Below are 26,075 nucleotides of genomic sequence, written 5' to 3'. Positions count from 1 at the left end.
GTTGTCTTGGGTTATTTGCCTTCACAAATGCTTTATCCTTGGAATGATCGGAAGATACCACATAACCTTCATTGGGGGTCCATACTATTCTATCTCTTCAATAATATCATCATCTTTTTGTTTCAACTTATAACGTGATAACCCACACCCCATACAACTTTTCAACAATTCAAAATTTTTCCTGTATAATATACAATCATTAGGACATGCATGTATCTTTTTATACTACATACCCATCAGACAAAGAATCTTTTTGGCCTCATAATTACGATTAGGTAGAGTATTTCCCTTTAGAAGCATATCCTTCAATAATTGAAGCAGTTTCATGAAGCTTTTATCAGTCCATCCATTTATTACCTTTAAATTTATCAATCTTAACATCGCTGACAACCGTGTGAAATTAGTTGATCCAGGATACAATGGAGTCTCTACATCGCTTGACATACTTCCATATACATGCACTTTTGCAAAAGATTTAGCTCCCACATCATGAATCATGTCTTCCAATCGATCATTATGCACTTCACCATGTACAACATCATTCATGGTGGACCCCACATATTCTTTAGTTACGGAAACACGTGGTAAATTTAATAATTCACTATGCCATGTCCAAGTTGCATAAGATCGAAGAAACCCAATACAAGGTCCTCCCTGATTTTCTTAACATCCAATCTTCTTCCATTCAAACAATTAACGCACGGACACCTAATCTTTGCTCCATCATGACCACTATTATTCTTGTTACGTCGGTCAAATTGTATAAATTCTTCTACTCCTCTTTCGAACTCATCACTTATATGAACAAAATTAACCCAATTTTGATATATTATATTTTGTAATAGTCATTCATGTGTTTACTAATGAGTGTGAAATCTCACGTTTGCCGAGGGTCAAACACCCCCGAACTCAATACCAGAACACATCATATGCCGAGGGTCGAACACCCTTGAACTCAATATCAACACGATAATTCTATTCTAAACTAACAACTAACATAATATAAATTAATAATAAATACAAATTATAATAAATACTAAATATACAAATTAAAAATAATTAAATTAATTATAAATATTAAATAACATAAATCTATCTACCATCTAATGAATTAATAAATAAGAGAAACAAAAAAAAAAAAACAAAAAGCAATGACGAAGAAGAAGTAGAGAGCTCCAAAACAACTTACACAATTGCATGAAGAAGACAAGGCTTGAGGAAAACAAAGAAGAAGCACAGAGTAGAAGAGAAAACGAAGCGCAAAGACAAATGAAAGTATGAAAGCGTAATTGGCGCACTCTAAGCTAGGGTAAAAAAAAGAGTCTAAGAGGGCGACTATTTGGTAAAGTCGCCTTCTTACAACAAAGCATTTGGTGTAAGAAGGTGGCTATTCGGTAATGCCGGACTTTTAGACGAAACGCTTTCATCTAAGAGGGCAACTTTACCAAATAGTCGCCTTCTTACACCAAATGCTTTGTTGTAAGAAGGCTGCTTTACCAAATAGTTGCCCTCTTAGAGAAATTTAATTTAAAAAATGCCACCATGTTTTGAAGGACAACGTCTGGCCGTAAAAGTGCCTTAAATGTAGTGTCGAAATAAGTCCTTTTTGCACTAGTGAAGGCACAACTATTGTAATTAACATGAAAAAAACATTTAAATCACCTTATATAGATGTGAATAAATTTGTGAGATGGGAATCATTGTAAAGACATTTACGCAATTAGATAATGAAATAATGGTTGCACAATAATGAAGTTGGATATTATGTTAATTGAACAATATAAATTGAGAACCAATAACCATCATTCCTCACTACAAGTGCAATTAAATGAAGAGGTTGTTAGAATGTGTGGCCAAAACAAGAGAGGGTGAATTTTTTTCACAAAGATTGGAAGTAGAGTGAAAAGTTATATAAAATCAACCAATTGATTTTCTGTTCAACTGGATAAAATATCATATTTACAGTTCTTTTATGAAAAATCAACCAAAACAACTGATTATTTATACCAAAAAACAAAGAACAAATTACAAGGTAATGTATAAGAGTAGGGAAAGAGAGATCACACAGAGAGATTTATACTGATTCACTCATAACCAAGAGTTACATCCAGTCCTCAGCTAACCACTGAGAATTCCCTATGCAATCAAAAATAGATTACAAAACACACTAAGAATGTTGATCTTGAACCCCTTAAGAACACACAACACTCCTTGGCAACACCATAATTTTCAAAAACCCTTTCTGAAACTAACTTACACACAATTTCAGTATTCAAAAAAGGAAATAGAATACACATGGGCTTTATAAAGTAGTGGTACAAATGAATAGAAAACCTGGATCCTATTTCACACACAAGCAATGATCCAAAAGCTCTTGATCTTTCTTGAAAACGTTTTCAATAAACTCTCTTTCTTAACCATTTGAAAAAATCACATAAAAGTCTTTATATAGATTCAAAAAGTGGTTAAAACTATTAGATCATTAATCAAAAGCTGTTAGAAACATTTAAAAACAATTTGGAATTCATAACATAATTGAGTTAGAAAAAACAACTGATTGTTTTGAAAAACAACTAATTGATTTATTTTTCTACTAAGGATTTCACATAAAATAGTCAGTTATTTTATCGAAATAACCAATTGTTTCTACCTTACAGAAAAGACAAAAGAAATAAAAAAAAATCAAAACCTTTGAAAAACACCAAGTTTCAATCAACCAATTGTTTCGACAAATCAACTGGATAAAAAACTTGTTGTAGTCACAATACCTTGAACAACGACTTTTTTCAACTGATTGATTTGGAAAACAACTGAATAAAATTTTATAGATTTTTTTAGAAAACACTTCTTTTAAAAAAGATAAAAAGTCAAGTGAGCTTGGATCAATACTAGATGTGAATTGAGAATACAAAATCTACTAAACAATACACACAAACATTTTAGTCGGTTCTTCAAGTCTTCAAAGCATATTTTGAAGCATCAAAGCAACTTGTTCAACAGAGGTTATATATAGTCAAAACCAATCTAATTAGATATATTCTTCCCGCAACAAAAGATAGATGTCTCTCATTCCATTTTGCCAACCTTTTTCTATGTTTGGCCCATATAGGTTCCAAGAAATGAACTGTCATGAGTTTCCCTTGCACTCTCATATGCTTGTAGTTAAGGATAGTAGAAAATGATTTAACAAACACATGTTGATAGTTAATAATTTTTAAAGAACAATGTTGAAAGACATGAATTGATTTTATGATATATACTTTACCACTATAAGAAAAAGGTCATTTAGTGATCAACTTCAGTTACCGAACAAGACGAGCTTACTTTGAGTCAGTTTTCTTTGCTTCATGGACTCAATTTTTTCCACTTTATGTATGCAATTGTATTTCTAAACAGTGTTGAAACATCATTTTATCAATATATTTAGATTATAATTAGGTTTTACTTCTTGCATTATATCATTTTGCAAACTACACTTTCACAGAGGTAAAATGACAGAAAGATACTCCTGTTCTTTAAAAGATCTTTTGAAAACCTAAATTCGTAAGCCAAATTTTCTCTTTCGAAATTCATAACTAACATTTTGGATTTTATTTTCTGGTATACGTTTTCCATTTCAAAATTACTTATGGATTCTCGTTTTCATAAAATAAAATATACACAAATACTTCTGGATTACTTATTCTAGAAGATTTTTAAGTATTACTTATTCTAAAAGATTTTTTTCAGAATCCAATTTCAATAATCAAGCTTCACACTTCTCTATTTCAAATCAAAAATTCCAAAGGTATTTTGGGCATTTAAAAAATTTGTTTAAGTCCCAAATTATATACTGCAAGAAGCAAAAGCCTCCTATTTATTGCCTTTTGACATTGGTGGTCTTTCTTATGGCGTTTGCTTCCTACGCTTATCAAATTCCAATTTGCACTATATCATGTTGAACCACTTGTTTTGATTTCTCCAAATTCAAGTGGAATGCATGAAGATCCTTACTGCTGGTTGTGTGTGTTTGTGTCTAGAAGTAGTTGAACTTTTTAATCCACTCCTTGTGATGATCCAAGGTCAAATGAATCTTAATCCTTTTGAAAAATATATGTTTTCTAAATAAAATAAAAATTCAACCTGTTGAAATGTCAATTCAACCGGTTGTTTTACACCTAGTGGATTTGAAAAGGATTTGAAAAGCTTGACTTTGTCTGACTTTGTTGTCAAGCCAATTCAACCGGTTGATTCGTGATTTCAATCGATTGATTTTCTGAAAATCTTAACAGAATTTTGGTAAGTTGTTTCAACTTGTTTTAAATGATTCAAACTGCTTTTGGTTCTTGAATTTAATGCTTTGACCATCTAATTGGAGTTTAAATAAGTTGTTTTACGCTCCTGGTCATTAACTAAGCAAGAGAGTTTAATTAAAATCAGTTTTTCAAGATTTCAAAGTGCTTTGAATCATTTTCCAGTGTGAAATAAGATTCTTTGTATTCTTTGTACTTTAATATTTGATTGTACTCGGGTATACTTTATTCCTTTCTTTCTTGATTACTATAATTCTGTGTGACTTGGTATTGTGCAGTTTCAGAGGTTGTTCTTAAAATTGTGTGTTGTTTGCCAAAGGTGGTGTGTGTTCTTTATGTAGAAACAAATTAAACGTAATTGCACGAAATTGCAAAATTGCTAAACTGATACTTTATTTTGATTTACTTCAATAATATATATAATAAAATTACAATTACTGGAAGCTATAAAATAGGAATGCTAATAGCCTTGTAAATTGACCATTAATGCAATAATAACGGTAAATAGTTTAAGGGTAATAAAATCAGAATTAATAACCAACATTTAAGGCTAATAAAATTTGAATTAATAACCAACATCCTCCCTTAATTCTGATTTGGAACCACTTTCATGCCCAACGTATCTCTTAACTTGATGAAAGATGCAATCTGATCTTCTGATCTGCAGTATTCCAATTTGATCATGTTCTTCTCAACTTGGTCTCGCAGGAAGTGATATAGAATATCAATGTGTTTACTTCATTGATGAAAAATCAAATTCTTTGCAAGATTAATTGCAGAGACATTGTCAACATAAATCTTAATTGGAACATCTAGATTAAAACCAATTTGAGTCATGATATTGCTGAGCCAAACTGATTGACAAACACTTGTTGCTGGTCTTACATACTCAACTTCACAAGTAGATAATGTAACAATTGACTGCTTCTTTGATGACCACAAGCAAACAGTCTTTCCGATCATAAAACAATTACCACTAGTATTCTTCCTCTCGTCTGAATCTCCATCCCAATCACTCGCTAAGTATCCGACAATCTCAATCTTCTTAGATGAAGAGTAAAATAGACAAAAAGTTGTAATACCTTTGATGTGGCGCATAATTCTCTTTACAGCTTGTAAATGAACTTGTCGAGGTGACTCCATGTATTGACTAACCAATCCCACGACATAACATATGTCAGGTCTAGTACACATGAGATATCTAAGGCTTTCAACGATCTGCTTAAAGTATGTTGCATCTACAGTTCGCCCATCACCTTCCTTCGTGAGCTTAATTCCAGTTTCAATTGGAGTCTTAACTGAGTTTGAATCCTCCATCTTAAACTTCTTTAAAACTTAGCAGCAAATTTCTTCTGATGAATGAAGATTATATCGTCTCCTTGGATGACTTCAATGCCCAAAAAGTAGGACATAAGACCGAGATCAGTCATCTCAAATTCCTTCATCATGATATGCTTGAAGTCATCAATCATTTGAGATTACTTCCTGTAAAAATCACATCATCAACATAAAGACATAAAATTAGCAAATCTCCATAATCATTAGTTTTTACATAAAGACCATGATCTTATGCACATTTTTTGAATCCAGTGGCATGAAGAAATAAATCAATCTTTTTTTTGCCAAGCTCTTGGTGCCTGTGTAAGACCATATAAAGCCTTAGTTAGTCTATACACCTTCTCCTCTTTGCCAGATTGTATGAAACCCGACGACTGCTTTACATAAACATCTTCATCAAGTGGGTCGTCTAGAAATGCAGACTTGACGTCCATTTGGTGAATTTTCCATTTCCTTTGTGCAACTAAAGCAATGATTAATCTCATTGTTTCCATTCGAGCTACAGGAGAAAATATTTCTTCGTAATCATAGCCTTCTCTTTGCTCGAATCCCTTTGCAACCAACCTTGCCTTGTACCTATCAATCTCACCATTTGCTTTCACTTTAATCTTGTACACCCACTTCACATCAATTGCTTTGTATCCTTTTGGAAGATCAGTGAGCTGCCATGTATTGTTTTTCTTAATCGCCATCAATTCTTCATTCACAGCCTCTTGCCATTTGGGGTGTTGAATGGCATTTGCAAGTCTCACGGGTTCTAAATCTGCAAGAAAAGAAAAGTGAACCAAATCTCCATTGTCATCAACTTCATCATCAAGATTTACTTCGCAATCTTGAAGGTGTACAGGTTGTCGTTGTTGCCTTCTTGGTCGTTCCATCATAGTTGCAATTGGAACTGCAACTTCAGATTGAATTACAGCTTCAGGTTGAACTGCAAGTGCTTCAAGAGTGACTCCATCTTCCACATCATCGTTCAAAACGTAAATATATCATTTTTTCGAATCCATTTCAGTTGTTACATTCCATTGTCATTCCTCATCTTCAAAAAATGTAACATCACGACTGATAATCACCTTCTTTGTCATTGGATTGTATAGTTTGTATCCCCCATGCTTATATCCAATGAAAATGGTATTCACTGCCTTATCATCCAACTTCGATCTTGCTGCCTTAGGGACATGAGCATAAGTAATTAACCCAAATACCTTCAAGTGTTGCACATTGGGTTTGAATTCGCTTCATGCCTCAATCGGAGTTGTGTTAGGAACACTCCGAGTGTGTGATCTGTTTATCAAATATACCGCACATTTTACGGACTCAGCTCCTGGTAGTCCTCTGAGGAATGATGGGCTCTAAGGCACTGACTATGGAGGAATCCTGACCTAACCTTGGGTCTTTTGTCATGCTCCTAGTCATCCTTCTAGAAGGTTGGGCTAACTCAGTGGGTGCTCTATCTCTCAGAACTTCATAAAAAAAGCTCAAATTGTATGGTCAGAAGCAACAAGCATTTGTGTGGGCCACAAGAGCAGACACAATTAGAGTTAGTTAGATGGATGCAAAAGTATTTAATAATATAGTTTTAGAGTGGGCTAATTGACACTAATTAAGAAAAAAAATAGTGGGTCTAGCCCATGCTAAATAATTAAAAAAATAAGCATTTTGCATCCGTCTAACTCACGGTTAAGGGAAAAAATTAGCATTAGAGTAGGCTTGGTCAACTCTAAGTGGAAGAAAAATAAAAGAAAATAAGGATTAGAGTGGACTTGACCGACTCTAACTTTAAAAAAATATTTTTGCGTGGGCTTGGCCTATGCTAAAATGGATTAAAAAAATCAAATTGAATGATGTATCCTATCTCATTCATCTTATGTTAAACATGAACATAGTAACCAACAACAACAAACTTGTTAGAATTATAAGGCTAAAACAAGAGGGGGTGAATTGTTTTTGAAAGATTTTTGCAAGTATTGAAGGTAAAGTGAAAGGCTATGAAGAATTAATCAATGGAAAATTTGTCCAGCCAAATATAAAACTGTTTTTAAACTTGTTGCAGAAAATCAACCGGTTGTTTTTACGAAACAGTCTATTGTTTTTATCAACACTTTATAAAAACAAAGTTAAAGTAGTTTAAAGAGTGTAAGGATAAAGAGATTCACACATAATGTTTATACTTGTTCACTCAACACCTGAGCTACATCCATTCCTCATAAACCACTGAGAATTCACTATGTAATCAACCCTAGATTACAAGCTACACACACCAAGAGTGATGATCTTGAACCCCTCAAGAACACACACCACTCCTTGACAAAAACCACACCAAGAATGTTGACCTTGATCCCATCGAGAACACACAACATTTATTGGCAACACCAGTACAAAAATACAATTTTCAAGAAAGAAGGGAATAGAATACACCTGGGTAAATCACAAGATCAAAGTTCAGAATACAAGACCCAATCCTATTCCACACTTGAGATGATCCAAAAGCTCTTTGAAAACTTGAAAACTGTTTTTGATTGATCTCACTCACTTCGTTGATGCATAGGAGCTTAAAACCACCTTTTTATCTTTCAATCACATGGTTAAAACAGTTACAACAGAAAACCAAAAGTTGTTGGAATCATTTAAAACAGAAAAAAACTTAACAAAATTTTGTTAAGGTTTTCAAAAAAACAATCGGTTGATTTATCGAAATAACGATTATTTTTGTTTGACAGCAAAGGCAAAGACAAAGTTTTTCCAGATCATTTTAAAATCCTCTAAGTGTCAAACAACTTGTTGATTCGAAATTTCAATCTGTTGAAATTTCACTTCTTTTTAGAAACCCCATCTTTTCAAAATGTTAAAGATTCAATTGAGCTTGGATCATCCTAAGGAGTGAATTAACAAGTTTCAAACAACTAGACACACACACACAACAACAGCAAGGTCTTCAAGCTTTCCACTTGGATTTGGAGACATCAAAGCATCTTGTTCAACAAAAGTAACCAAAAAGTGATAACAAGGAGTGTTTATACCCTAAAAAACTACAAGGATTGTCTAGTCCTAGCGTCTAGTGCGAGCTTCTACACCACAGGACCAAGCGTTTAAAACAAGCCCAAGCAAAAAGGAACCCTTGGGTCTTTCGCATGCAACATTCCCTCTCATCCACCAATTTCAACAATAATCAAAGCCACAAAATACACACAAAAAAGACCCTATCAAAGTATAAAATCCAACCCAAAACTCACCTTTAGGCTAATAATGGTAATGACTTCTTCTCTGCCTCCTCACGACCATGTTTCCTCTTCCACTTCAAGATTGAACTTTCAATCCAAGTCCAATTTCAAATGTCTTTTCTACATTACAATTAGGTTTTGTCAAACCACTACTCCCTAATGTAAACAATAAAGGTATCCAAGATTACTTACCTTTCGTCACCATGGAAGCAAGTCAACTGCATATGAGGGAGACAAAGGAAATTGAGGACCTCTATAGGGAACACATGGCACATAACGGAAAAGAAAAAATGAAGAAGGGAGAAATTAAGAGCACGAGAAAGGAAAAAATGAAAGTGAACCTCTGAAACTTCTAGATTTTTTTTTCTTCATATTTTATAATTCAAAACGTATTTGACATTCCAAAAAATTCCTTCCAAGTTATACAATTCAAAATATAAATTTATATTTTGAATTGTACAATTCGAAAAGTCTACAAATTATACAATTCAGAAATTAAAAAAAAATCCAACACTTTTTTTGTCAAAAGGAAATTTTGAAATTAAAAGAATTATAGAAGTGAGAAAAAAAAAACCATGGAAGTGTAGGAAGAAAATGCTTGTTCAATATCACTCAACTAAAAAATAAGTTTAGCCCTTTGTTTGTTTAGGTCTTCCCCAAGATTGCTGACACCAATCATGCTTAGTCCATTGAGGATTCAATGTAGAATTAGCATCCAACCTTTTAAATCTCTTCCAATCACTAAGGGCAACCTTCATATCAGCCACTTTTGCATTGATGCTCCTACAACAATTAGCATGGACAGTGGTGACTACTCTAAAATCCTTACTATCTTGGCAAAATCCACTGAAATAAAGAGTATCCAAAAACCTAACCCTGATTTCCAAATGTTCAATTATACCACCTCTAATGAGGTCAAGAAGCACATCTTGCTCTTTTTTTCCTGTGGAATTATCTTTTTCACCATACCATGTTTCAAATAAGGAAATGGTCTTATTGTTTGACCTCACAAAGTAAAATCCAGTGTTGATTGGATTTTTCTTGGACCAAGGATCACCATAGTACATGTCTGTGCTAATTTGAAGGTCTTCTGTCTCATTTTTGTTTAATCTTGTAAATGGATTTCTTAGCCACATTACATCAGTGTCCTGTGACAAAAGATGTTGCATATGAATTAGAGATATAAAATAGTATTTATATTCTTTGTAAATTGTTGTATATATTTTTTTTCACATTATATTTTATAGTTTGCTATTGATATGTAGTATTTATATTTACATAGATAAAGTAAAACATAATTTTTATGGAACATTAGTGTTTTAGACACTTAAAATAAATTATTATATACTATTTAATAAAATAAAAGAATTAAATACGTTTTTCATATGAAATTAATTTTTTTAAACTTATGAGCACTCGATTTAAGATTGTAAATTATACAATTTCAAATGGGAAAATTATGTAGGTATTTGTAATTATTTGTGCTCTAATAATTTAGACTATTTTTTTTTTAAAACTCCTCACCCAAACATGCCCTAATATTACTTATTAATATCATAAACACCTTCTTCTAAAAAAATTATAATAACTTCACTATCTTTACTGATAAATAAATAAAAAATCATAATAACATCTTTGACTGTAAACATTTTTAATCTGTGTTATTTTCTACTCATCACTCTAATCATGGTTCCTTTCAATTTCTTTTGAATAATGGAATTATTATAATTAATATAAAGGTCAACTTTCAACAAAAACTAATTAACAGTGAGTAACCTAACACGTTTACGTAACAAAGTATGACATACAAGTTCATAATACGATTTAAAAAACCTTTTTTTTCTTCTTAAGTATATATTATGACATGAAACAGTCCAAATCTTGTATACAATGATATAAAACAATACATGATTGAATTAAGTAATTTTAAAAATATTTGGTTCATATTATATATCATTTTAAAAACTAAGAAATTATTATTTATTTTCAATAATATCTTCAGTTATTATAAATTTAATTTTATTAAATAAATTTGTGTATCATAACTTTTTTTTTCTGCCATATGTCTTTTCCCAGTCTATTGATTAGAGACTAAATTCTTTTGAAAGATATAATATGAGATGGATGAAATATTAAATAATATTAGTTTGATATCATCTTAAAATGAAAATTTAAACATTATTTAAATTTAAAATGCAGAAATTAGAAATATAAATAACGTTATGATTCCCTTCTAGTTTTTGTGATTAAATGTTTCTATAGTTTTTTTAACAACAACTTACATTACAAGTTTGTAAATTGTAATTAAGGATCTTTACTTATATTTGAAGTTTGTTTGGATTTTTAAATATTTCAAGTTGACTTGATTTTTATATTATGTTATTTTTTATATGATGAGACTTCAATTATGTTATGTTTAAATTTGAAATTGAATGTGTGTTTTGTTTTATGCTAGGTGTATTGGATGATGTTTGGTAATAGATTGTTCAATTAGTATATCTTAGATACGTGTTGGATATGTTAAATTATACCGATGTTAAAAAAGACATTCATTTAAATGCATGAATAGACATTTTGATGGATGTAGGATTACCTACGGATTTACCCATGAAATACAGTCGGTGGTTAATGTGTATGTAGATTTTACTCACGGACTGTGTTTGTAGGTTATCTATGGACCAGTGTTCGTGGATATTATTCACGGACGGTTATTCGTGAATATTACTTACGAACTGTTATTGTGACTCATATTCCATAGGTAAATTGCCTATGCCAACATTATATATGAATTTCTTTTTGTGAAAAATACGTACGTAATGTTGTTTTACCTATGGATTTCTACTTGTTACATACATATTTGGTTCATACATTACAAGAAAATAATGAAATAGAAATCAATTTTTAGATACCAAAATAATTAGTTGAAATAGTAACTAAATTAGAGATCATTTTAGAAACTAAAAAAAATCGGTTTCTAAATTAGTTTCTATTATTGTTAAATAGTTTCTAAATTGATATCTAATTAGCAACCAAAGTTTTAACTGCCAATTATTTAGTTTCTAAATTTGGTCTCTAAAACTTTGGTTGCTAATTAGATACCAATTTAGAAACTATTTAACAATAATAGAAACTAATTTAGAAATCAATTTTTTTTCGGTTTCTAAAATGATTTCTAATTTGGTTACTACTATAACTAATTATTTTGGTCTCTAAAAATTGGTTTCTATTTCATGATTTTCTTGTAGTGATAGTAAATCAATTTTTTTTAGTGTAAATTCATTTAATATCTTAAAAAATATTATGCAGTCAATGTTTAACAAAGAAAGTAAGAAGATAAACACAATAAAATAAAAATAAAACGTTGTCAAATGAAACATTGTTACAGATTTAAGTAAATTATTTAATTAATTTTAAATCGTTCTCTTAATTGAATTTTCAAATCTCATTCTCAATTATATTGTTCCAATTTCAACTTACGTAACTAAGCCATGTTACGTGCACCACACAATAAGAAAAGGTGTGACGTTATGCAAAAATAAACAAATATTGACATTTGAAAAAGCAAATGAATATTATTCACCTTTCTTTATATTTATATGTTTTGAACTTTTGTTTTGTCATTTAACTCTTTTTTTTATCAATTTATCTTCAATCAAATAAAATAAAATACTAATATTTAGTTTTTACATATCTTTAAATAACTAAAAAGTTTTAATTGTAATACAAGATTGTTCAAAATTGAAATTACTTTCTCAATACAACAGATTTCATTCTATTGATAGATTGAGAAATATAAATGATAATATTAAAAGAGAATAGTTAAGAGGATTTTTTAGTTATAGAAAACTAAATGAGAATTTACACTAATATTAGAGTCCTAATTCAATTTTCTACGTGCACTTTAACATGAAAAAACACAATTAATAATCAAAACAAATATTATAAAGTAAATTTAAATCTAACTTTATTAATAAATATCAAAACAAATATTAGAAAATAAGTTTAATATTAATAGAATGAAAACATATGAATGATAAATATTAAAAGCAAAAAGCCTTATAAAGGATTATATTTGAACTGAAGTTATGCTAGACGATTTCTATAATTAAATTTTAACTAGAGTCATCTCAAAGTGAAACAATTTACTCATTTTATTAGTTTTTAAATTTTTTATCTATTTTGATATTTAAAAGATAAAATTTCACTAGATTAATAAAAATCTCGAGAATTTAAGATAATATTGGAGCCCTAATTCAATTATGCAGATGCACTAAACATGAGAAACCACAATGAATCAAAACAGAAACAAAAAAGCAATAAGAAAATGGAATGAATTATACATACAGTGAAAACGAAGGTGTAGCCACGTTTGAGAACTTCCAAGAGGAACCAAGTTCTTCTCCACATCATCTTGATGAAATCTTCAGACATGTAAACTTTCTCACCTTCAAAATCAACACCATCTGTTTCCATTTCCAATCTGAAGCAGTTCATCTTCAGAAACATGCACCGATCATAGGCAACTTGGTCAACAGCTACTAAGAGAATGTGATGAATCAGAGATCTTGTTCCCTCTCCAACCCAAAAACTGCTGAGAAAAATATCATGCATGGTGCTGTCACTCTCCACATCTTGCTCAGCATAAGCCTTGTTCACCATAGCAATTATCACTGTTTTGTTTCCCATTGAAGCTTTGGCTAGAGCACATTCAAGGGCATCTCCACATTCTTCAATGCTTGAGGTGCTCTACAGTGCAAAATGTTTCCACAGAATTAAGCAAAACCAACCTCAGATGCAAAATTAAATGCATGTATATGAATCTGAATTTAGATTTGAATCCAACTCAGTCTCATGAATCAGACTTGTTAGAGAGAGATTATCTTGAGATTTTCAACATAGATGACTACATATACATATATGTTGGACCAAAATTTATGCAAGAATCACAGAAATGCAGCATCACTCATTTCAGTCAAATCTATAAGTTTGTTGGTTTATTTTTGCTTTGTTTTCATAAAAAAGAAGAAGAAAATGGATGTGATCTGAACTTACAAAGTTTGATGGCTTGCATGGTGGTTGATTCTGGATTAGGACTAACTCATTGGAGGAGGAGGACCAATGGAACAGCAAAATAACCCCAGCAAAAAGCAAAGATAGAACAACTGCGAAACTCCCAAGAGTTTGTTTAGGGTTATCCATTATTCTCTCTATCTCTATATTATATGCCTTTTGTGTAGAGTTCTTAACATATATATATATAGAGAGAGAGAGGTTGGCTTTGGTGGGAGAATAGTCATATATTATTGTTTTTGTTTTTGTTGAATGTTGGAGAATGATCGGAGAAAAAATAAGAGTATTGTTTGCACTGGTTAGGTTGAGTCCACAGTTTAAAAATGCTATTTATGTGATCATAATAACAATATTCTTTGTTGGTTCTAATCTTGGGAACATTTTTAGTTATTTTGAGAAATTGATTATGGTGTAATTAGTTATTAAGGTTTTAGTTAATAATTACTTTTATTCTGGTAGTTAAAATCTTAGTATCAATTTAAAAATTATTTATTGACAATATACATTACTTTAAATATTAATATTTTTTTAATTTATAAAATATATCTGCTAAGACCTAATCTTCATTAAAGTCATCATCCCATGGAGACTGCGGTCTAAGTTGAAGACTGTTGTGTAAGTTGAAGATGTTTATGGTAGGTATAATGACTTTGCTAAAATTAAACATATATAGAATTATAATTAATTTTTAGTTTTAGAACACTTGATTTTTTTTATAATAGGAAGTCTGTAAATATAATATATATAAATAGACCATGCTATAAGAAAATAATTAAATAACAATCAAATTTAGAGATAAAAAATAATTAATTATGTATTGGTTAAATTAGATATAATTTTAGAAACTAAGAAATTATTGATATCTCTATAGTGATTTCTATTATAAATAAAAATTTATTAATTTTTAAATTGGTATCTAAATTAACAACTAAAATTTTAACTATTAATATTTTAGATTTTAAATTAGTCTTTAATAGAAACTTATTTAAAATATATAATAGGTAATGATTAGATATCAATTTAAAAACTAATTTATAAATATTTATTAATAATATAAACTACTTTGATACCAATAATATTTTTAATTAATTTCTAATTTAGGTAATATAGAAATTAATTATTTTGGTCTCTAAAATTAGTTTATATTTTGTGATTTTCTTGTAGTGTAGTGATAATTTTTATATGGGTTAAAATACCTCAGATATTTCATATAATTTTGTTTTTAATTATTGATAAAAAAAACAAGAAGATAAATTGAAGTGATTGTCCACCAAATACGATGTTGTTGTTGTTTTGGAGTTGTTTTATTCCATTTTCATTTTCTGCTGCAAAGGAAAAGTGGACAAAATTCATTGTAATGGCATAATCAATGAAAAGAAAGTGTCAAATGTTTGACTATAGTCTTTAAACTTGTTATTTGGGGCATAATAAGGAAAATTCAAAATTCCACAAGATAATCCATAAAAGATTGAAGAATACAGAAAAAGAAAATAAAGTTTGAGTTGGAAATATATAAATGTATTAAATATTGAAACACGAGAAATTTAATAAAAATGACATGTGTATTTAATAGTTTCTAACAAAATATTTGCTCCAACATAATTATATCTAACAAAAAAAGTAGATGTGATGATGTATAAGAAAATAAATAACATTACACTAACTATTTTTTTTAACAATTAAAACAATCTAATTTATAGATATTAACGCTATAATACTTTCAAAGGGAAATGGAAAAAAAATGTCACCCCTCTTTGTCATGTGTAAACACAGAAAAAATTAAGTAATTGTAGAATTTCACTTGAGGAATAATTAACGTGATTTATGAAAATATTAACGTATATTGAATTTGTCTTTATGTATCTATGTAGCATTTAAATATACATGTGATTTATCTCTGTCACCTAATTTTGTTTGTCTGTTTGAGCATACATCATATGTGCAACTGATCCTTAGTGTTGTGGTAAAGTTCAACTTTTTTTTATAATTTGTCATATGTATGAAATTTATTCTTAATTTAATGAGTGATAAATTTTTAATTTAATATTATAATACATAGTTTTATATTTTCAGCTAATTAGGAATTACTTTAAACATGAAAAATGTTATTAAACATCTTTGTAGGTATATATATATACTAAAAAAAACTAGACTTACCTACGAAAAAAATCCATAGATAACAACAAAAATTTGTAGGTAAATCAATATTATCCACCGAACAAAATTTGTAGGTAATTTACCTATAGATGATAAATTAATGAGTAACTGCAATTCGTAAGTAATACCTACCCACACCAGTTCATAGATAATACTTACCTACATCAGTTCATAAGAAATACCCACTAGCTTTAATATGTATAATAATCATTAACATCAGTCCATTCCATAGATAATATCCACTAACTTTAGTTCTTAAGTAAATTTATAAATATTTTTTTTTTTACAATTATATGCTCGACACCTTTTAAATTCACTAAATTTATCTATGTCCTAAATTCAATTAGGATTCAATCCATTCTACTAGTTTATAGTTCTATATTTGGATTTACACTTTTCGTGAAAGGGAAACGAAGTTAAATTGTCTGATACATGTTCAAGCAAGTGAATTGAATTGATAACTTAGTCTTTGACCAGTTTGAATTATATGATCACTCTTTTTATTCCTTTGCTTAGAACTTGACTAAAGGTACATCACAAAAAATGGTAAGATACAATAGAATGAAGAACCTTCAATTAATGGATACCAAGCACATTGGTTTGATACAGAATCCCAGGAATACTCCACAGTATTAACAAAATCTCCTGACTATTCTCCTCTTAGTAGATTGGAAATCAAAACAATATATTTTCTTTGTTCATCTCTAATGTTTTGATAACTTTCTCTATCAACAATTTTGTGTGCATTCTTTACCTGCATATATTGTTGAATCAAGTGTGATCAAAAGCTTTGAAGAATCCAAATCCTAGTGTTTGATGGAAGGCTGAAGTTGTTGTTGTGTTTTAGAGTAGGATCTGGGTAATTTATCTTTGTAATGCACTCTTTGTTGAATCTAAAGCTTAGGTGTTTTCAAATCTTTTTAGTTTAAAAGTGTTTTTCAAACTAAGTGAAAAACAACCTATTGTTTTGTCGAAACAACCGATTGTTTTACACTTAGGTGTTTTTGAAAAGGTTGAAAACTGTTTTGGTTGGTTGACTTGCTGTCAAACCAAAACAATCGATTGTTTCGAGAAATCAATTGATTGTTGTTTGAAAATCTTAACAGAATCTGTTTTGTCAATTAAGTGTGCTTTAAATTATTTTCAAATTGAATGCGCTCCTGCTTTAAATGCTTTGACCAATATTTGAAAGCTATAAATAGTTTATTAATGTTTTATAACAAACAAGAAAAAAGAAAAACAGATTTGAGTTTTTCAGAGATTGCTTTCAAGATTTGAGTTTTCACCTTTGAGCTTTGGTTTTCTCAAGAGTGAGTGGAATAGGATTACATCTGTATTGATTTCAGTTCATTCTGTAACAAGTGTAATTTGTTCTGAATACTTTGTACATTCTGGTGTTCTAAAGCCAAGAAGGGTTGTGTGCTCTTGAGGTTGTCAAGATCAACATTCTTGGTGGGTGTGCTGAGCCAAAGGAAGTGTGTTTCTTGAGGGGATCAAGGTCACTTCTTTGGTGGTGTTTGTGTGTAATCTGTAATTGATTGCTTAGTGGATTGCCCAGTGGATTATAGGGACTAGATGTAGCTCTTGGTTTAAGAGTGAACCAGTATAAACTGTTTGTGTATCTCTTTCTTCCCTTAAACTCATTTAAATTCAGTTGTTCTTATTTTACTGGTATAAACAACCGATTGTTTCGCAGAAACAACCGATTGTTTTTCTGATGCTTTGCTGTTTTGAGCTTTGTTTCTTGGCTAACTAAATTCCTAATCTGGTTTCTTGCAAAGAATTTCATTCTAGCTTAAAAATTTTGCAATAATCCCCTTTAAACAATTCACTCCCCCTCTCGTTTAAGGCCATACATTCTAACAATTGGCATCAAGAGCTTGGTACTTGAAAAATACTCAAGTTTGATCCTAAAATCTTTTTTCAATGGCTGAAAAACTACCTTTTGGAGAGGGTGCTTCAATCAACAGACCACCTCTATTCTGTGGTTTGAATTATCAATTCTGGAAAGTTAGAATGAAAATCTTTGTTGAATCTCTTGACAAGGGAATTTGGGATGCAATTGAAAATGGTCCTTTTATTCCAAAATTTGAAAAAGATGGATCTTCCATTGAAAAACCTTGGTCTCAATGGACTGATTCTGAAAACAAGAATGCCAAATTTGATTGTATTACTAAGAACATCATAAAATCTGCCTTGAATTCGGATGAATTTTTCAGGATTTCTCAATGCTCATCGGCCAAGGAGATGTGGGACACTTTGGAGGTGACTCGTGAAGGAACCAATGATGTGAAGAGAGCTAGAAAGCATACTCTAATTCAGGAATATGAAATGTTTAGAATGCTTAAGGGTGAGTCCATCGCTGAAGTACAAAAAAGGTTCACCCACATCATCAACCACCTTATAAGCCTTGGGAAAACCTTTGATAAAGAAGAACTAAACATCAAGATCCTCAAGTGTCTTGATAGATCATGGCAACCTAAGGTGACAGCAATTTCTGAATCAAAAGATTTGACATCCTTGACAACAGCTTCATTGTTTGATAAGCTTAGAGAACATGAGTTAGAAATGAATAGACTCAATGTTCAAGAAAGTGAAGACAAGTATGTGAGAAGCATTGCCTTGAAAGCTGCCAAGCACAAAAGCAAGCAAGAGCCAAGTGATGAAAGTGAAGAAGAAAACCTTAGTTTGTTGTCCAAGAAGTTTAGTAGATTCTTGAAAAGAAATCACAACAAAGAAGCCAACAAAGAAAGGTATGGCAACAAGAAAATTAGTGATTTCAATTCTAACAATTATACTTGCTTTGGTTGTGGTGAACAAGGGCATATAAAAGCTGATTGCCCAAACAAAGAAAGCAATGAAAAGAAATCAAGCTATAAGGAGAAAAAGGGAAAATCAAGAAGAGCATATATTACTTGGGATGAAAATGAAGTCTCCCCATCAAGCTCCTCATCAAGTGAAGATGAAAAGGCAAACATATGCTTGATTGCAGAAGGAGATGATGAGTCAGGTAGCTCAAGCAATGTAAGTTCATGTGCTTCCCTAAGTGATATGAGTTGGATAGACACTTAACAAGAAACAACACTTTAAGGAGGCTTAAGGTCATCTCAATGGAGGATAATGCCATCCAAGAGAGAAACCAAACTCATTGAACAATGAGTGTCATGTCCTTATCACAAACACTTGGCAGAATTGAAAGGAAAGCAAGAACAAATCAAGAACACAAATAGAAACACAATTGAAATATGTAATTAACTAAAACTGGACAGAATTGAAAGAGGAAACATATCTACCGATTAAAATCATCCAAAGAACACAATGAACCGATTAGAAACTCAAGAACAGCACAAGAACCAAACTAAACGATACAAATTGATGAACAAGACATAAAAGCTGAAACTACCGAAGGAAAAGAGCAAAGGAGATGAAAAGGAATGGAACTTAGATGGTTGAAGTCTGGCTGGTATGGATTAGGAAAATGATCACGCCACTTCGTGATGGAGTCCCAAGATGAGTGAAGGAAGCCTCCACTTGAAGCTCTCCAAAAGCTCACAAGATGAGACTATGCTAAGGAGATCAAAATCTCACAAAAGGCTCTCTCAAAATGAGTAGAGTTTCTCTATATCAATTATCCAAATCTGAATTTACAAGAGCCCAACCTCTCTACTTATAATAGAAGAGGGCTGAAATGAAACACAAATGAAACTCAAAGTTCCCTCCAAATTCAAATGCAAATTGGTGCCACCTAGTCATGAAGTAAGTGTGACTCCTTTCCTATTTTCAGCACCTCCTAAAATGCGTCTACACCCCCCTAACTATTCACACTCTTTATTTAATATTCATACCTCCTACAACTATACAAAAGTATTTCAAATGATGCTCTTTTATTTAATGTTTGGCTTTGCCCCTCATGGTTTGGACTTGGGCTTTCTTGGGCTTGGGCTTGGGCCTCATCTTTTGCAAAGACTAATAAGAAGAACTTTAAATGCTTTGGCCCTTGTCCATTTCTTCTATTGATAACATCTTTTTGATTCTCATCACTAAGTGCTGAAAATTATAGTAAATTGCTTCGAGCCTTTCAAGAAACTCATGAAGAAACTAACTGATTGGTTCTCTCAAACAACCGATTGAAAGGGCTTAATAACTGGCTTGAAAAGAGGGTTAAGACACTTGTAGAAGAGCTGGAAAAATCAAAAATTGATTTTGAAAAGCTTGAAAAACATTGCAAAAACTCTTCTCATGTGTGTGACTCTCTTGTTTGTGAAAATTGTGAAAATCTTGAAAAGAAAGTTCATTGTCTTGTTAGAATTGTGGATAAGCTTTCAAAGGGAAAATCCAACTTTGAAAGTGTCTTGGCATCTCAAAATTGTGTTTTTGGAAGAGTTGGATTAGGTTTTAATCCACAGAACAAACAAGATAATTTTTCAAAGAAATTTTTAAAACAACCAGTAAAACAACCGATTGTTAAGTCGAAACAACCGGTTGTTACATGCTTTTATTGCATGAAAAGAGCTCATTCTGTCAGATTCTGCAAAATAAGGAAATATTTTGTTCCCAAAGGTTTCATGAAGTGGATTCCCAAAGGTTGTGAGGTTTCAAATGATAAAGATAAATCAAATGGACCCACATTTGTAAGGGGACCAAACCTTGTTGCTTGAATTCATTTTTATGCAGGGAAATTAGAAGAACATGAAGCTCTGAGTCATCTGATCAGGTTCTTGGAAGTAATGGATTAAAACTGGAACTGAATTGAGAGTGTATACCAGTCCAAGTCTTTTCAAAAGTTAAAAGAAGTTTCTTGATCACAAACAATGACTCATTGGAGGAACTTCATAAAAGGATAAGACCTTCCTTAATTTTGCCTTTGTCTTTTAATTACTAATTCATGTTTATTTTTTCTTTTTCAAATGAGCATTTACATTTGTTTTTGAACCTTTCTCAGTTTATGCTTGAAAATCACAATCTATCAAAATGTTCCAGAAAAACAACCGATTGTTTCCTCGAAACAACCGATTGTTTCTTCTCTGACAGCACTGTGAAAGAATTGAATTAATTTCTCTATGCACTCTGTTTGTTGCAGATCTCAATAATGAAAGGATCTTGAGTCAATAAAGCAGTCTTGAAAGCCTGATTGTGTTCTGGAGGAAGTTACTGTTGAACCAAGTGGTGTTCAAGCTTTGAAGAATCCAAACCCTTTGAAGGATGTTGAAGGCTTGGTTGTGCTTGTTGTTGCTTAGCTGTCTTAGTTAGGATCTGGGGTAGTTTGAGTATTGTAATCCACTCTAGATTGAATCCATAGCATAAGCATTCTCAATCTTTTAAAAGAAAAAGTGTTTTTTAAACTAAGTGAAAAACAACCGATTGTTTTGTCGAAACAACCGATTGTTTTATACTTAGATGTTTTTAGAAAAGATTTAAAACTGTTTTCAAATGGTTGAGCTGTTAAAACCAAAACAACCGATTGATTCGATGAAACAACCGATTGTTTGTTTTGGTACCATAACAGAAAAACTGTTTTAGCTTTGACTGAGCTTTAAATGCTTTAACTGTTTACACTCCAGTCTTTAAATGCTTTGACCAATCATTAAATGCAATGAATAAGTTTTTTAAGATTTGATAACAAACAATATCTTTGAATAAATTCAGAAAAACAGATTTGAGTAACAATCTATCTTTTGAATACAAGTTTTTGAGTTTTTCAAAGAGTTGAGATTGCTTAGAGTTTGTGATTGATCAAAGAGTGTGAGATATGATTTCTGCTTGTATTGATTTCAGATTTGCTTTTGTAACAAGTGTAATCCTTGTATTCTGTTGAACAAGTTTGTTTGTGTGTTTGCTGATAAGTGTTGTGTGTTCTTGAGGGGATCAAGATCAGCATTCTTAGTGTTGGTGTGTTGGCCAAGAGAAGTGTGTGTCTTGAGGGGATCAAGGTCACTTTCTTGGTTGTGTTGTAAGTGATCTAGGTTTGATTGCTTAGTGGAATTCCTCATTGGTTTCTGAGAAGACTGGATGTAGCTCTGGGTTTAGAGTGAAGCAGTATAAACATCTGTGTGCATTCTCTCTATCCTTGAACTCTTTAAATTCAGTTTTGATATTTGCAAACTAGTATAAACAAACGATTGTTTCTGTGAAACAACCGATTGTTTTTCTGCTGCTGTTGTTTTTTGCTTGTTGATTTGGCAAACTGGATTTCTTATCAATTGTTTCTTGAGATAATTTCATTTTTATCTTAAAATTTTGCGAAAAGCCTCTTTAAACCATTCACCCCCCCCCCCCCCCTCTCTAGTTTAAAGCCATCCATTCTAACAATTGACATCAAGAGCTTGGTTCTTAAAATTTATTCAAGTTGATCCTAAAACTGTTTTTTAAATGGCTGATAGACTACCTTTTGGGGAAGGTGCTTCAATCAACAGACCACCTCTGTTTTGTGGTTTGAACTACCAATTTTGGAAAGTAAGAGTGAAAATATTTATGGAATCACTTGACAAAGGAATTTGGGATGCAATTAAAAATGGTCCTTTTGTGCCAAAGTTTGAAAAAGATGGATCTTTCATTGAAAAGTCATGGTCTCAATGGACTAATTCAGAAAGCAAGAAGGCCAAATTCGATTGCATTGCCAAAAATATAATAACATCTGCTTTAAATTCTGATGAGTTTTTCAGGGTCTCTCAATGCAAGTCATCAAAAGAAATGTGGGACACCTTAGAAGTAACTCATGAAGGTACAAATGAGGTAAAGAGAGCTAGGAAGCATGCTCTAATCCAAGAGTATGAGATGTTCAGAATGCTCAAAGGTGAAACAATTGCTGAGGTGCAGAAAAGATTCACGCACATCGTCAATCATCTCATGAGCCTTAACAAGACCTTTGAAAAAGAAGAGCTAAACATCAAGATCTTGAAATGTCTTGATAGAGCATGGCAACCCAAGGTAACTGCTATTTCCGAATCTAAAGATCTAACATCCTTGAGTATGGCTTCTTTGTTTGGTAAGCTTAGGGAACATGAGTTAGAGATGAATCGACTCAATGTTCAAGAAAGCGAAGACAAGCATGTAAGGAGCATAACCTTAAAAGCTTCCAAGCACAAAGGAAAGCAAGAATCCAGTGATGATAGTGATGAGGAAAACCTTAGCTTGCTGTCAAGAAAGTTCAGCAAATTCTTGAAGAGGAACCACAACAAGGACAACAACAAAGATATGTATGGAAACAAGAAATCAAATTATTTTAATTCCAATAACTATACTTGTTTTGGATGTGGTGAGCAAGGTCATATAAAGGCAGATTGTCCAAACAAAAGCAAGGAGAAAAAGCCTAGCAACAAGGAAAAGAAAGGCAAGACAAAGAGAGCCTACAGAGCTTGGGATGAAAATGAAGTATCATCATCAAGCTTTTCATCAAGTGAAGATGAGAAAGCAAACATCTGCTTGATTGCTGAAGAAAATGATGAATCTTGTAACTCAAGTGAGGTAAGTTCATGTGCTTCTCTAAATGAACAAAATTATAGTGAATTGCTTGAAGCTTTTCAAGAAACTCATGATGAAGCTAATCGATTGGTTCTTTCAAACAACCGATTGAAAGAACTTAACAGCTGGCTGGAAAAGAGACTGAAATCACTTGAAATCTAAAAATCTAAAAATGATTTCAAAAATCTGGAAAATCATTTCAAAAACTCTTCTTGCAAGTGTGACACTCTCATTTGCGAAAATTGTGAAAATCTTGAGAAAAAGGTTCATTATCTTGTTGACACTATGGACAAGCTTTCAAAAGGGAAATCTAACTTTGAGAATGTCTTGGTCATCCATTCACCCCCCCTCTAGTTTAAAGCCATCCATTCTAACAGTTACAAGATGTCATAAAGGACTATATTCCATATCTTGGAAATTCAAGAGCCTTTATGTCTAGTCAAAGATCACATGTGCTAACCATGTGTTTTTATGCCTTTTTCTGACGTTTTCTGTGCAGTTCTTGGACCAGTCTCTTATCTTGAAGACCGAAACCCACAATCACCAAAGGATCAAAGGAGTTATCTGAATTGCTATAAAAACAGTTGCAGTTGTTTTCTTTCACAAAAACAACCAATTGAGTCATCTCTAGCAACATCTCTTTCTCTCTTTGTGTGTGAGCCTTTGCCTCTCTTTTTTTTTTTTGCTATCATGGAGTCCACTCCACCTACATCAAAGAGGATCAAAACAAGGGCAGTAAGGTCAGGAGGGAGGCTTGAGGGCTGGTTTTCAGGGGATAATGAGCTTATTGAGAGGTATCGCTTTGAAACAAGCACAAAAGTGATCAATAATCCAAAAGTTGTCTCCTTTAATTGGTTGAAAAGCCAAAAGCTGGACAATGTTAGAAAGCTTCTCAAGGATCAATTGCTGAGAAGATTCTTAGAGATGAAGGGAAACATATATCCATATTTGATTCGGGTATTCTACACCAACCTTAAGTTTGAAGGAAACAACCTTGTTTCACATGTTAAAGGTGTAGACATGGAGATTACCCATGATGTATGGGCTGCTATTACTGGATTGAAATATGCTGGTCTTAGGATCAATAAAGGTAATCTTGGAGTTGTGGAAGATTTCAACAAGGTCCAATACTACAAAAGTTGCTTGAAGAATCAACAAGCACAAGTGAGAACTTGTTCTGTTGGAGGATTAAAGTTAGATGAAAGGGTGTTAGCTCTTATTGTCACTTGGATCCTAACTCCAAGGGGGAGAAATCATTCTGTTTTAATAGAAGAAGATCTTGTTTATATCTACTGCATCATGAAGAAGATCAAGATCAATTGGATCCACATAATCAAAGAACATATACAAAAATCCATGAGGTTAAGTTACTACCATTATCCCTATGTTTTTTTAATCAATAAATTTTTGCTCTATTTTGAAGTAAATCTTGAAGGTGAGACCTCTGAGTTGGTTAAATCAACACAAGAAGTGAACAATGGTTCACTAAGCAAGATGGGATTCACCAAGATAAATGGAAGATGGGTGAGCAAAGATGGAGATCATGGTGGTTCATCAAGTGTCGCAGCTGCTGATTTTGTTGAAGAAGATCAAGTTGTTGATATGGATATCCACAATGAAGAACAACCTGCAACTAACTTTGATGCTGGAACAAGTGCAGGACATCAAGGGGATGAGATTCCTTCTATGTCCTCTTTTGAAAGATACATGGTGGATAGGCTTGGTGGCTTTGCTGAAAATCAAAGAAATCTCCATGATCTTTGTGTGACCAATTTCCAAAGCATTGACAACAGATTCCAGAGCATGGACACTCGTTTTATGACCCTGGATGAACATATTGAAGTTGTTCAGAACTAGATCTTTGAGCTGCAATATGGCAAGGATGACTGAAGAAAAACAACTGGTTGAATGCTCGAAACAACCGATTGTTTTTTCTTTGTAACAGTTTAAGTGCTATTTCTTTTAAAATTATGTTTTATCTGGAACAATTTCTGCTTTATCTCTTCTTATAGTCTATTTGTGAAGACAAATAGGGGGAGATTTTGTGTTGTGTTGTCTTTATATCTGCAAACTATATATGTTTAAGTGATTAATGATTCTGCTGCTGATGCCTTATGGTGTGCTGCCTTTTTAGCTGCTGGTTTTTCTGCTGTTTTGATTAAGCAAAACACAAGTTTTATGTGTTGTTCTAACTTGTTGCCATAGATGTTGTATATTGCTTAAAGATTGTTTTGCGAGAACTGCTTCAGATTCAAACAAGTCCAACACAAGCAACCAAGGATTTGTCTTCATCAAATAGGGGGAGATTGTTGAATCAAGTGTGATCAAAAGCTTTGAAGAATCCAAATCCTAGTGTTTGATGGAAGGCTGAAGTTGCTTGAAGTTGTTGTTGTGTTTTAGAGTAGGATCTGGGTAGTTTATCTTTGTAATTCACTCTTTGTTGAATCTAAAGTTTAGGTGTTTTCAAATATTTTTAGTTTAAATGTGTTTTTCAAACTAAGTGAAAAACAACCTGTTGTTTTGTCCAAACAACTGA

The 26,075-nt window shown here is 31.9% G+C and overlaps 2 protein-coding genes across 2 annotated transcripts; both read right to left on the bottom strand.

Annotated features, from left to right (window-relative positions):
* Window positions 1–5,030: 5,030 nt before the first annotated feature.
* On the bottom strand, window positions 5,031–5,609 carry LOC137813378 (secreted RxLR effector protein 161-like). Its single transcript, XM_068615584.1, has one exon. The coding sequence runs from the start codon at window positions 5,607–5,609 to the stop codon at window positions 5,031–5,033; it is 579 nt and encodes a 192-aa protein (XP_068471685.1).
* A 2,087-nt stretch (window positions 5,610–7,696) lies between these two features.
* LOC137819678 (uncharacterized protein At1g28695-like) lies at window positions 7,697–14,055 on the bottom strand. Its single transcript, XM_068623596.1, has 3 exons — window positions 13,904–14,055; window positions 13,196–13,597; window positions 7,697–9,999 (listed from the first exon to the last, which is right to left on the bottom strand). The coding sequence occupies exons 1-3, from the start codon at window positions 14,048–14,050 to the stop codon at window positions 9,481–9,483; spliced, it is 1,068 nt and encodes a 355-aa protein (XP_068479697.1). The 5' UTR covers window positions 14,051–14,055; the 3' UTR covers window positions 7,697–9,480.
* Between the last annotated feature and the right edge of the window lie 12,020 nt (window positions 14,056–26,075).

Source organism: Phaseolus vulgaris, chromosome 10, assembly GCF_000499845.2.
Source record: "Phaseolus vulgaris cultivar G19833 chromosome 10, P. vulgaris v2.0, whole genome shotgun sequence".
NCBI lineage: Eukaryota > Viridiplantae > Streptophyta > Magnoliopsida > Fabales > Fabaceae > Phaseolus > Phaseolus vulgaris.
Note: the sequence above shows the minus strand (reverse complement) of the source record. Positions and strands in the feature narration are given on the sequence as shown.

Bases quoted from the DNA above. Each gene is read 5' to 3' on its own strand.
- LOC137813378 (XM_068615584.1), bottom strand. From the start codon at position 5,609: ATGGAGGATTCAAACTCAGTTAAGACTCCAATTGAAACTGGAATTAAG.
- LOC137819678 (XM_068623596.1), bottom strand. From the start codon at position 14,050: ATGGATAACCCTAAACAAACTCTTGGGAGTTTCGCAGTTGTTCTATCT. The intron at 13,598-13,903 runs GTAAGTTCAGAT...TTTGCACTGTAG, and splicing joins CATGCAAGCCATCAAACTTT to AGCACCTCAAGCATTGAAGA. The intron at 10,000-13,195 runs GTATGTATAATT...CTTTTGTCACAG, and splicing joins GCTACACCTTCGTTTTCACT to GACACTGATGTAATGTGGCT.